Raw genomic sequence first — 12,402 nt, forward strand, 5'->3', positions numbered from 1 at the left:
CAGTTCCTCCTGGAGAATCATTCACTGAGGGATCTCTCCTGGTTAATGCTGTTTATTAACAGCTGCTTGCGTCAGCACTGCAGCCCTCATTCAAGGTGTTGGAGTGGGTTTCAAGAGGGCAGGATCTGCCCTGTGAGGGGGCAAGGAAGCAAAGGGCTTCTTGTAGCTGATTTCAAATCTAGGGCAGCTAAGGACACGCAGCTCCTTGGAACTGCTGAGATGAGACCTTGGAACTGCAGGGCCTGAGCAGCTCCCCAAGGAACTTGTTCAGGCCCTGGGGACCCCTGTTCCTACCTCTCTGGAGTGATCCCCAAGGGGCTGTGGGCTGATTCAGGGCTCAGTTAAAGGAATAAATACAGCTGTTGCTGCTCCTCATCCTCAGTCTGCCCCTAGTAAGTTAAATGGGATACTTTGACAGGGAGTGGGAGGGGAGAAGGACTCCCGACATCCCTGGCAATAACCCCAAACCATGTCTGGGGTAGCTCAGTCACCCTCAGGGCAGTGAAGCCTGTTCGGGGGTTGCTGGAATGGGAGTGGAAAAGTTAAATCTAGTTTTTTTCTGCTGGAAATACAGCATCTGGGGCAGCTCACAGAGCCCGGGGCCATATGAAAAGGGCCGCTCGGTCCCGTCGGGGCTGTGCCGCCACCCACGGCCCAGCGCGGCCGTTCCCTCGTTCCAGCCGCCTTTGAGGGCGATGTTTGCTTTAGAGGCAGCGAGGACGGCCCGGTTCACCCCTCGCGGCCGAGGGACCGGGGCCGTGCCCGGGCCGGGCCGGGGCGGGACCGGGGGCGGCGGGGCGGGAGCGGCGGCCCCGGGGGCGGTGAAAAGGAGCCGGGGGTGCCCGAGCGCCGCCGCCGCCCGCCATGAGGGCAGCGCTCGCCCCCGGGATCCGCCTGCTCCGCGCCGTGCCCCGGGACAGCCGGTGAGCGGGAACGGGGGACCGGGAGCGGGGCTGGCTCGGGATATAGGGACCGGCTCGGGATATAGGGACCGGCACCGGGATATAGGGACCGGCACCGGGATATAGGGGCTGGCTCGGGATATAGGGACCGGCACGGGGACTGTCTGGATACCGGGACCGGGAGCGGGACTGGCGCTGGATATAGGGACCAGGATCGGGACTGGTCCTGGACATAGGGACTGGCACCGGGGTCGGGACTGTCACTGGGATCGAGATGAAACGGGATAGGGACTGACATTGGACAGGGACGGTCTCTGGAACGGGGCTCACTCTTCCGTGGACCAGCACTGGAATAGAGACTGACCCTGGACATTGCAGCTGACACCAGGATGGGGACCAGAACGAGTGCAGGGATCAGCCCTGGGTTAGGGAGGAGGGGGTGTCATTCCACTCGGGACTGGCAACCGCTGGAAGTGGAACCGGGATGGAGACTGGCCCTGGGCACAGGGACTGGCACTGGGATGAGGCTGGCCCGGACCAGTGGACTGGCACCAGCGTGGAGCCAGCCCTGGGACCAGCACTGGACTGGAGACCACTTGTTTGGGGACTGACACGGGACAGGGGTGAGACCTGGGCTGGGACAGGGATGAGAGGTCACCCCCCCAGGGGCCAGCATCATCCCCAGGCACTGGACCCAGCTGGGATCAGCCCACACCGACTGCAGCCCGGGGACTCGGCCTGGGGAGGGGGAACCTCGAGAGGGGCAGCGGGACCTGCCAGCCTCCAGATGTCTCAGGCCCTCACACTCAAAATTCAGTGGGATGTGGCCAAAACAGAGACCTCGCCTGCTGCCTTCTCTTTGACGGGGTGATGGGACTGCTGCCCGTTTAATTTCAAGTAATAGTTGCATTTTTTGGAAGCCCATGGCCAGACACCCTCCCTGCTTTTCCGTCTGCTGGAATTTTCCCTGCCAGAACACGAAGGGTCAAAAGAAAAAAAGAAAAGGAAAAACCCGACACCCAAGTGTCTGGCCCAGGGGGGCGCTACGTGTGAACTTTATCTTCCCCTTCCCTACCATGACCTCTCTGCTCCTCTTGGATCAGCCCCAGCAGTGATTTTGGGCGGTTTATTCACTTTTTGGGGTGGGCAGCAGCAGTTTCTCAGCCACAGTGCAGCTTTGGAGCCAGCACACAGTACGGGGAGTTGCCCTGGATTTGCAGGACACCCGTCACTGCTGCAGCTCCAGGGAGAAGTGAAACTGCAGAGAGGAGCAGGATGGGCCAAAACCACCAAAGGAAAGGTTGTTTTCTTTCTAAACTTGGGGCAGTCCCGTGACATGTCTGTGTGCTGCAGCTGCCCCTGACTGCTTGCATCCTCTGTGCTGCCATAAAACCCTTCCTGAAGGCAGGAGAGCTCCTTCAGACATACTCATCTCCAGAGAGTGCTAGATCCTACTTGGGATTCTCCAGGCTTTATCTGTTAGCTTTGATGGGTGCAGCATCCCCATTTCCTGAGCTCAGATTCTCCCTTTCCCTGCATTTTATCCGAGCAAAGGAGATGAAATTGCTTTTTGGTGGAGGAAGGGGAGCTGGTATTGCCCCCTGCTTTTTTTTCCAGCTTATCTTTGAGTAACCCTGGGAGTGATGATGAATCAGCACAGTTTCCACTTGTGACACCAGGAAGGCACTTGCTCACCCTGTGTTTCGGTGAGATGTAACTGCTTGAGGAGGTGGAAAAACTGCTTGATGTTCCCCACAAAACTCAGCTGATTTTTTTAAGCCACATCCTGGGCTTTTTTTGGGGGGTTCTGCTCACTTCCTGACCAGCTCAGCTGTGCTGGTTCAGGTCACCAATCCAGTAGAAGAGTCCCATTGCGTGCTGAGGCCACCCATCCCTGTCCCACAGACCCTGAGCTCTCTGCTTCCTTCCTCCCCCAGCTATCGGGGCCTGACTCTGGTGCTGACCTTCCTCTCCTACGCCAGCTACCACCTCTCCCGAAAACCCATCAGCATCGTCAAGGTGAGCCCAGCCTCACCCCTGCTGTGGGACAGGGAGCCTGGAGAGGGCACATGGGGAACGGGGTGCTGACAGCACTTTGGTTTCACCCCTCTCTCTCCCTCTCCCTGCAGAGCCAGCTGCACCTCAACTGCTCAGCCTTGGGCCCGAACCCCCACAATGTCTCCAACAGCACCACATGGTGCAACTGGGCCCCCTTTGGTAAGGCTGAGTCCCCCCAGGCACCCCAAACCCCACGCTTGTGGCCGCTGGGTTGGGCTGCCCCCATTCCCTAACAGCAGGTCGTGGCCAGGGTTTGGCAGGGAGCCAGCTGCTCATTAGGCAGCCGGAGGTAATTAAGTGATGAAGATCTGTCCCATGCCCCTGGGCCAAAGGGCAGCAGCAGGTGGTGAAATCCAGGACAGGGCCAGGATGCTGATGGCACCTGGCCATGTCCCCAGAAGCTCCCATGGGGACCAGGCTTTTTGGGAATGGGGGACAAGACCAAGCCAGCAGCCACGGGGAGGGGACATAAGATGGAGGCCAGGCTGAGGTGGCCCTAATATTTGTTTTCCAGATGGGGACAACTACAACGAACTTTTTGGGGCGCTGGATAATGCCTTCCTGGTGGCCTACGCCATCGGGATGTTTATCAGGTACCCAGGGCCTTTCCCCCACTCACCAGTTTGCACCAGTCTGTGGAACTGGTTTGTTTCCACGGGGATGGGGTTGTGCTAACAGGGAAGCAGCCAGGGATCCGCTCAGGATTCAGGAGCTGGCTCAGTGTGATGATGCCCATTGCTGGCACCGCCCAGCAGTGACAGCTCCTGCTGTGCTCTCCCTCTCTCTGCAGTGGCATTTTTGGGGAGCGCCTCCCCCTGCGCTATTACCTGTCGGGGGGGATGGTGGTGAGCGGGCTCTTCACCGCCCTCTTTGGCCTTGGCTACTTCTGGGACATCCACGTGCTCTGGTATTTCATCATCATGCAGGTGGGTTGTGCTGGATGGTGCCTCTCGGGTTTTGGTTGTTATTGCTGCCCCGAGATGTGCAGGGTGTCTCTGCTTCGGCCCGCGCGTCTGAAGAACGAGTCAGAGCTCTTACTTTTCGGTCTTGAGGTTGTTTATTAATTCTTATCTATAAAATTTTCTTTCTGCCCAGCTGAGATCTGCTCAGCAGGGCAGCCACAGGCACTCTGACCGCCCCCAGGGTGGTGTTGTCCTTTTATACTACAAACTACCTATAACATATTTACACTTAATTCCCAATACCCATCACCTATGTTAGACAGTGAGCTTCTATTCTAAACATAACGTATTTACAATTACTTTTTAATACCTATCACCTATGTTAGACAGTGAGCTTCTATTCTAAATATAACATATTTACACTTAATTCCCAATACCCGTCACCGATGTTAGACAGTGCACTTCTACTCTAAACCAATCCCAAAGTGCCACCATCACAGCAGAAAATGGAGACCAAGAAGAAGAAGAAGAAGAAAGGCTGGACACGCCCAAGTTCCTCCATCTTGTCCCCATAACTCCCATACCAAAAGTGCTATAATCTACATTTTCACCCTGTGATAACTTTATTATTATACTATTTAAACTTCTGTGGCTTTCAGGTCCTCATACAAAGCTGGTAACTTGCTCCAGAGGTCATAATCAAATCCCCAGGTGTTCTGGGCTGTGTGCCAGGGTCTCTGAGCCCCCTGGCAGGGTCCTGGCAACTCTGGACACCCAGAGGGATGCACTGAGTTCTGACAGATGCCCAGGCTTTACCTCTGTGGCCTCATCCCAGATTTTTCAGTGGCCTCCAGGGCCTGGGGTGGCCCAGTTTCTGAGCGGGGCAGCCCTGAGCATTTCCTCTCCCCACAAACCTGGCTGTGCACGGTGTGGGCGTCGAAACCTCCGGGCGTGCCCGGCTCCGATCGGCGCGGGCAGCTGGTTTGGCAACAGCAGCCACTCCCAGTTCAGCCATGGCAGCGATGCAAACGGCCCCAGGATTGCCCCAGGAGGGAAAAAACCAAACAAACCAAGTGTTTCCTTAGCAGCTTTGGATAGGGGTGGCTGTTTTTGCCCAGAGCAGCGCAGGGCTCCGTGGCTGTGCTCGGTGCTTGCTGGGTGATGCTCCCAACTCTTTCTTGCAGGTCTGCAATGGGCTGGTGCAGACCACAGGCTGGCCTGCTGTCGTGGCATGCGTTGGAAACTGGTTTGGCAAAGGAAAGTGAGTTTTCTCCTCTGTGTCCCGTGCCAGTCCTGGTCCCCGTTGGCCCTGGCAGCCCCCCCAGTGCCACTGACCCGGCTGTGTCCCCACCAGGAGAGGTTTGATCATGGGCATCTGGAACTCGCACACCTCCGTTGGCAACATCCTGGGGTCTCTCATCGCCGGTGCCTGGGTCTCCTCTGCCTGGGGCCTGTCCTTTGTTGTGCCTGGCATCATCATCGCCGTCATGGGCGTCATCTGCTTCTTCTTCCTCGTGGAGTGTGAGTGTTGTCAGCTGGGGCACAGCACACAACCAATATAATATATACAATTTTGCACCTAGCCCATCTCTAAGCAATCTCAAATACTTATTTTTGGCAATCTCAAATACTTATTTCCAACCTGTGGCTGGCAGGGATGTGAATCTGACCACCATGGGGATGCTCAGCATCTTTGGGGCTATCCAGGCAGGCTCATCCCCCATACCAGTCACTCCTCTGGGCCTGTCTTTCTAGGAAATATCAGGGAAGTCTTTTGGGTTTTTACTGGGGAAGAGAGTACCCAGAGATGCAGCCCAGACCTGGGGGTTCCCAGGCCCTGTGAGATGCTGGAGGGACAGCAGGAGGAGTGGGGTTGCTCCAGGCTCTCCTCACAGGGTGTTCTTTCTCCCTGCAGATCCTGAGGATGTTGACTGCAATCCACCTCAGCATCACGTGAGTGGCTCCGATTCCCAGGGGGCCTGTCCTGGGCTGGGTGACACAGCTGGGTCAGCAGGTTGGAACAGCAGGAATTGGAGCAATGTTCAGTTGTCACAGGGGATGGCTGTTGCTCTTCCACTGGGAGCATCCTCTGGGTCATGCCCCAGCAGCAGAGCCAATGTTTCAGCCTCCTCCAGCCATGACAGCCACATCTGCTGCTTTTGGCTTGATTTTAGATGGCTGCTGATGAAGATCCTGGAGGAGTGACCACCAGTGAGAAGGATCCTGAAGCAGTGATCTCCAACGAGGGCCCACTCAGCCTCTCAGGCCAGAGCAGTGTGGATCACTCCAAGAGCCCCAAGGAACCAGCTGAGAAGCCCGAAGCCATCAGCTTCCTTGGGGCACTCCGGATACCTGTGAGTGCTGGGATGGAGGAAAGGGCAAAGCCAAAGCAGCTCAGAGCATCCACAGGGCAGAAAATGGGAAAACCCCACCATCTAGAGGAGGTTGGGCTCCTCTGATGTCCCTTCCTCTCCTCCCAGGGCGTGGTGGAGTTCTCCCTGTGCCTGCTCTTTGCCAAGCTGGTGAGCTACACCTTCCTGTACTGGCTGCCCCTCTACATTGTCAACGTTGGTGAGTTTTGGGGACAGTGAGGTGGGAGTGAGCCTTGCAAGGGGAGCATCTCCTCACCCCTCTCCTCTCTCCCACAGCTCATTTTGGTGCCAGGGAAGCCGGGGACCTGTCGACCCTCTTTGATGTCGGGGGTATTTTAGGTTCGTCAATATAATGGGATGGAAGGGGTGGATCTGGGATGATTTAGGGACAATCCTGGCCTTGACCAGCCTTGGCTGGTCCCCACCACAGGCAACACCATCTCTTTCCCCCTGGAGGTTTATTCAGTGGTTCACAGCACTCAGCAGGCAGCAAATGCCCCTCCATTTTATTTTGGCATCCATTGGTTTTGCCGACCATCACAGCCTCTTCCCATCATTGCCATCACAGCCTCTTCCCGCAGGTCTCTCTTGCTCAGGCACTCCTTTTCCTACAGTTTGTAAGCATGGAAGAGACCAGAGTGGCATGGAAATGCTGAGAAACCATCTGCAGGGGGGGGAAGGGATAAATCAAAGCTCTTCACTCTGATATTATTATGTTTAACCTTGGGGGCATGCTGGTCAGAAGATGGGGGATGAAAGAGCATTACGTTGATTTTGGGCTGAGTCAGGGCAAACCTCTGCCTTTGGGGTGGTGTGGGTGACACCTGTGACTCTCCCTTGCAGGGGGGATCTTCGCTGGCCTCATCTCTGACTACACTGGCGGCAGAGCCACCACGTGCTGCGTGATGCTGGTGGTGGCTGCCCCCATGGTGAGCTGTCACACGGGCTCCAGGCCCGTCACGAGGCTTTCCCCTGCTCCGGCTCCTTTGAGTCACAGCTGCCTTCCTCCTCCCAGGCTCTGGGATGAGCGGGTCACACGCCCGGCTGGGATAGAGCTGGGATTGATTCACGTGCCCAGATGTTCCTGGGGAGGATGTGCTGCTGTAGGGGCTGGGGAGGGATTGCAGAGACCTTGGCAACTAAAAATACCCTGTGGGTTTTTCCATCCTGCCATAACTCTGCTCAAAGCCTCGGGGGTCCCACCGAGCCGGTCCAGCTTTTGTCTCTTTGATTTTCATCCCAAAAGCCCCCGTGCCAACGGCCTCACACTCCACTGGAACTTGGCCTGGACATCCTTCCAGGCACCTGCACAGAGCTCATCTGGCTTTGCTTCCACAGCATGGCTAATTAGCTGTAATCCAGCCCTGGCTGGCTCTGGGGTGGGAGCCCCTCCTGCTGCAGGGGCTGGCACGTGCTGGGAAGCAGAGGGGCTGCAACACATCCATGGCCCCAAGAGCACCACTGGGGCAAATCTTGTCTGGCTGCAGCTGTGGGATGTGGCAGAGCCTCCCTGGCCATAAATCATGGCAGCACCTCTGTTTGCCAGATGCCAGGTATTTCATCATGCCAGTGGGATGCAGAGGTCAGGGTGCACTCAGCCCACCATCCCTGCTTGGCACGAGCAGTAATTCAGGTCCCACATTCTCCATCCCATTCCCAGGGTGCTGCTGCAAGGAAAATTCTTGATAAAACAGCTGGAGTAGCCATAACTGGTTCACCTTGTGTCTCTTTTCCAGTTGTTCCTGTATAACCATGTGGGTCAGAATGGCATTGGCGTATCAGTAGGTAAGGAGCTCCGTGGTGCAGCTTGGTGCTGTCACTGAGGTGGTGATGGAGGGCACTGAGGATTCAGCCGCCTTTATTCCTCCTGTTGAGCCAGGCTCCAGGCTGAATCTGGGAGAGGGTGGTGTTGGATGGGAGTTCACTGCCTGCTGGGCCAGGCTCCAGGCTGAATCTGGGGGAGGGTGGTGTTGGATGGGAGTTCACTGCCTACTGGGTGGGATCCTCATGGAAAATGGAGATGCACAGGAGATGGATGGACAGCAATGTCCACACATGGGGTGGGGATGGTGGATCCAATGTCCTGCTGCTCCCTGCCCCTGAAGATTTGATCTCTTCCCGGGTACCCTGCAGCAATGCTGATCATCTGTGGAGCTCTGGTCAACGGGCCCTACGCGCTCATCACGACAGCGGTGTCGGCAGATTTGGTAAGAGGTGCCCGTGCACACCCAGAGGCTGTTCCCCCTTTCCCAGAGGGATTTTTGCACTTCACCTTTGTTTTCCAATGCCTCCAAAGCCCATTGGAGAAGGGCAGAGCTGTCACTGGTGCTGCACTCTGCACCCTCCCTTAAACACAGGGCATTTTCCTGTTGCTTTTTCACCTTGGCCACATGACTGTGTTTCAGCTTTGCTGCATCTCCCTCTGAGCACAAGCAGAGTGGAAATATTTGGTGGCAGATCCCCTGAAGATTTCTGCTTGCTGTTGGGGATCCATGGTTTGCCTGCAGGCAGCATTTGAGTTGGGTATTTCCATTCATGGCTGGGTCTGACACATGGAAATTGCTGCCTGGGACATCAGCCTCACTGGGAAATGCCAGCCATGCACCCCAAAGCCTCACTGGGGAATGCCAGCCAACACCCCAAAGCTGCTTTTGCTCCTCATGTTTTATCCCTCCATCCTTACAGGGCACCCATGAATCCCTCAAAGGAAATGCCAAAGCCCTCTCGACCGTCACGGCCATCATCGACGGCACGGGATCTGTCGGTGTGTCCTGGGGGGGTCTGGGGGTCCTGTCCCCTCTCAGGTGGGGACAGGGCTCACCTGGCTCCTGTGCCCCACAGGTGCTGCCCTGGGGCCGCTGCTGGCAGGGCTGATCTCTCCCACGGGCTGGAATAACGTGTTTTACATGCTGATAGCAGCTGATGTCCTGGCGTGTCTGGTAGGTGTCTCCTTGCAGGACTCCTTTCTCTGCCCTGGGTGTCACAGCTCCCTTTTAGCTGCCTGCTCCCTGGTGGAGCGCACAGATGGTTCTCAGAAGGCATCCAGGTCAAACTGCAAAGGCCTGTATTGGCTCTTGTTTTTCCCAGCTTTTACAGACATGGGGTAACAGAAATGTTTTAAAAGATTTTATTCTATTATCAGTCTCAATAAATAGTGAGATACAAAAAACTCAACACCATTCCATCACAAACTAACCTTTTTCCTAGTAACAATACCTTATAAATGTTTTTCAACCTATAAAATTTTACTACACCATACTACTATTACTTTTAACACTAATCATCTATACTTTTTCCTCACACAGTCCTACATACATTTTTCACAGTTCTAATTCTCTAAAATATTTAATCCTTCTACAAAACCATATTTTGAAACTTATTAAAACCTATTTCTAGTTCAATCTCTCTCTCAACAATGTCATCTCTATTCCATAACCTTCCTAAGCCAACACACCTTATCTCAATATTTACATACAAATATACAAGACTGTGTCAACTTTCTATCAAGCTTTGAGAATTCTTCACAAATCTTTTCCCCACAGACTTCAAACCTCTGCTCTCACTTGGCTTTTCCCAACAACCTCCCCCTTGCACAGGTTTAGTTCATATGACCTTTGCTGGGAAGAGCTGTAGGGTTGGTGATGGGAATATTCCTGCCAAGGCTGGAGGCTGCAGTGCCCCCATCCAACTGTGGAATTGATCTGGTTGATGGTGGGAATACCCCTGCAAGGCTGGAGGATGCAGTGCCCCCATCCAGCTGTGGAATTGATCTCCCAGTGATGGGAATACTCCTGCCAAAGCTGGAGGCTGCAGTGCCCCCAGCCAGCTGCAGGATTGATGTGCTGGTGTTGGTAATACTCCTGCCGAGATTGGAGGCTGCAGTGCCCACAGCCAGCTGTGGAATTGATCTGCTGGGGTGGGAATATTTCTGCCAAGGCTGGAGGCTGCAATGCCCCCATCCAGCTGTAGGATTGATCTCCTGGTAATGGGAATACTCCAGCCAAGGCTGGAGGCTGCAGTGCCCACAGCCAGCTGCAGAATTGATCTGCTGGGGTGGGAATACTCCTGCCAAGGCTGGAGGCTGCAGTGCCCACAGCCAGCTGTGGGATTGATCTGGTGATAGGAATACCCCTGCAAGGCTGGAGGCTGCAGTGCCCCCATCCAGCTGCAGAATTGATCTTCTGGTGGTGGGAATACTCCTGCCAAGGCTGGAGGCTGCAGTGCCCACAGCCAGCTGCAGGATTCATCTCCCAGTGATGGGAATACTCCAGCCAAGGCTGGAGGCTGCAGTGCCCCAGCCTTGCAGCCATCCTCCACCCTCCCTTCCTCTTGCAGCTCCTGGCTCGCGTGGTGGTGAAGGAGGCCCGTGGCTGGTGTGGCCCCATGGCGAGGCAGAGAGGGTACGTAGCTGCCCCCCCGGCGTGGCCCCTGGTGCCAGGGTGCCCGGGCAAGGTTTCAGTGCTGCTGCAGAAGGATGTTTGTTACCCCCTGCTGTCGCTGCTGCATCTCCGCGCGGGCATCGCGAGGCCGCCGGCCCCGCGTCCCGCTCACGGAGCCACTGAGACATTTCCACCTCCAGCCAAGGCAGCACCCGGGGGATTTTAGCCACCTGCACCTCCAAAAAACACTTGGGGTGTTAAACACGGTGTCCTTGTGTCTTTGTAGCTCTAGTGTGCAGCTAACAGAGTCAGTGATGGATGGGAAGTAGCTCGGTGTAAGTATCTTCACTTGAGCCTGAGGATTAAATGCAAACACAAGCCTGATCCATTCTGATTCTGAGTTTCACTTTGCAGGCTCAGCCTAGAAATAGCCGCTGCTCTAATCATTTAGGGCCGAGATCAAGATTTGGGAATCAAAAGATCAAATTGCCATGGCCAATTGTGGGGGAGTGGGAGGAAGGGGGGAGAGGGAGATGTGTTTGGGCAGTGCATCCTTGTCTCTGGCTGATTTAGCAGATGCTGACCCAGATGCCCAATCGATTGGCATTGATTAATGCACTTCAAACGACTGAATTTGCAGGCTTTGCCCACCTGTGCAACTGAGCTTGATTACACACAGCCAGGGCTGGCTAATCAGATCTGCAGACCAATCACCGCAGCAAGTGTATAAATAATCCCCAAATCAGCACTGCCCTGGCTCTGATTGCCACCACCATCCCCGTGTGACACCTAAAGGAGGGGCCACAGCCTGTCCTGGCCGTGGGGCTGCCACACCCCGACCCCTGCGAACGTTCCGTCCCTTATGTCTTGTGTTTGCAGGTGACACACCAACAGTCTGGGCCTCGTGCTGCGGTAAGTGCAGCCCAGATCTGCTGGTGGAGGGCTGCCAGGCTCTGCTCTCTCCTGCCGGGGCTGGTTAGGGTGACAGCTGCCCTAGGGGTGACAATCCATGTCTGCACCAAACCCTGCCTGGTTTCTGCTGGGGGAAGCAGCTGGCTCAGGTTGTGGCAATACTGCAGCAATGTCCTGAGGGCTTTGGGGAGCGTCTCTTGCAGACAAGAGGCACAAACTCTGTAGGATTTTTGGGGACATTTCAGCTTTGGCCGGAGACACAACAGTGGCTGGATCTCCTGCTGGTGCCTGCTTCTCCTGGCACTGCGGACGGGGCTGAGCTGTTTTCCCTTTCCATCTCCGCGGTGCCCACATCCATCCCAGCGCCTGTGCCCGCCCTGAGCTTTAAGGAGGTTTCTCTCCCGCAGGTTTAAGGAGTTCTGACGCGTCCCTGCGAGCCCGGAGCGAGGACAGAGCTGGGGCACCGGGGGGAGCCGGGCACGGCCCCGGCCCAGCCTGGGCACAGCCCCGCGGGCACTGCCAGCACGGGTTTGATCCCAGCGGAGGAAGGGGCGAGGAGTGGCCAAAGGGCCCTGGCCAAACGATTTTCTGGGTCAATTCTGCACCATCGGCCGTTTTATGAATAAAAACGTGTAAAATCTGTGTGGCCGCTCCGTGCCGTGTCCTGAGAGGCTCGGCCAAGGCTGTGAATACCCGGGGGCAGTGATCACACCCCTCTCCTTGGCAGTGATCACACCCCTGTCCTTGCTTTTCTCTTGTTTGTGAGCCTGGCCCATCCAGGCCCTGCTTGCTATTCCAATGCCCTGCTTGGTATTCCAGGGTCTGGATCAGGAGGATGGTGCCAAATCACTTCAGGCACTGCCTCACCAACAAGGCC

At 55.8% G+C, this 12,402-nt stretch overlaps 1 protein-coding gene across 4 annotated transcripts; it reads left to right on the plus strand.

The window, feature by feature from the left end:
- The first annotated feature begins 864 nt into the window (after positions 1 to 864).
- Positions 865 to 12,167, plus strand: SLC37A2 (solute carrier family 37 member 2). Of its 4 annotated transcripts, XM_058819005.1 has the most exons (20): positions 865 to 923; positions 2,840 to 2,921; positions 3,032 to 3,119; positions 3,475 to 3,553; positions 3,751 to 3,886; positions 5,047 to 5,123; positions 5,217 to 5,383; positions 5,778 to 5,815; positions 6,037 to 6,216; positions 6,343 to 6,433; positions 6,511 to 6,573; positions 7,078 to 7,163; positions 7,971 to 8,019; positions 8,368 to 8,441; positions 8,920 to 8,998; positions 9,076 to 9,173; positions 10,570 to 10,634; positions 10,900 to 10,948; positions 11,493 to 11,525; positions 11,933 to 12,167. In XM_058819005.1, exons 1-18 carry the CDS (start codon positions 865 to 867, stop codon positions 10,940 to 10,942), a joined length of 1,554 nt encoding a protein of 517 aa, XP_058674988.1. In that variant the 3' UTR covers positions 10,943 to 10,948; positions 11,493 to 11,525; positions 11,933 to 12,167. The 4 variants fall into 4 exon arrangements, with proteins under 4 accessions (XP_058674988.1, XP_058674989.1, XP_058674991.1 ...); XM_058819006.1 differs by lacking the exon at positions 11,493 to 11,525; XM_058819008.1 differs by lacking the exon at positions 10,900 to 10,948.
- The last annotated feature ends 235 nt before the right edge of the window (positions 12,168 to 12,402 follow it).

This window comes from Ammospiza caudacuta, chromosome 23 (assembly GCF_027887145.1).
Source record: "Ammospiza caudacuta isolate bAmmCau1 chromosome 23, bAmmCau1.pri, whole genome shotgun sequence".
NCBI classification, from domain to species: Eukaryota; Metazoa; Chordata; class Aves; order Passeriformes; family Passerellidae; genus Ammospiza; species Ammospiza caudacuta.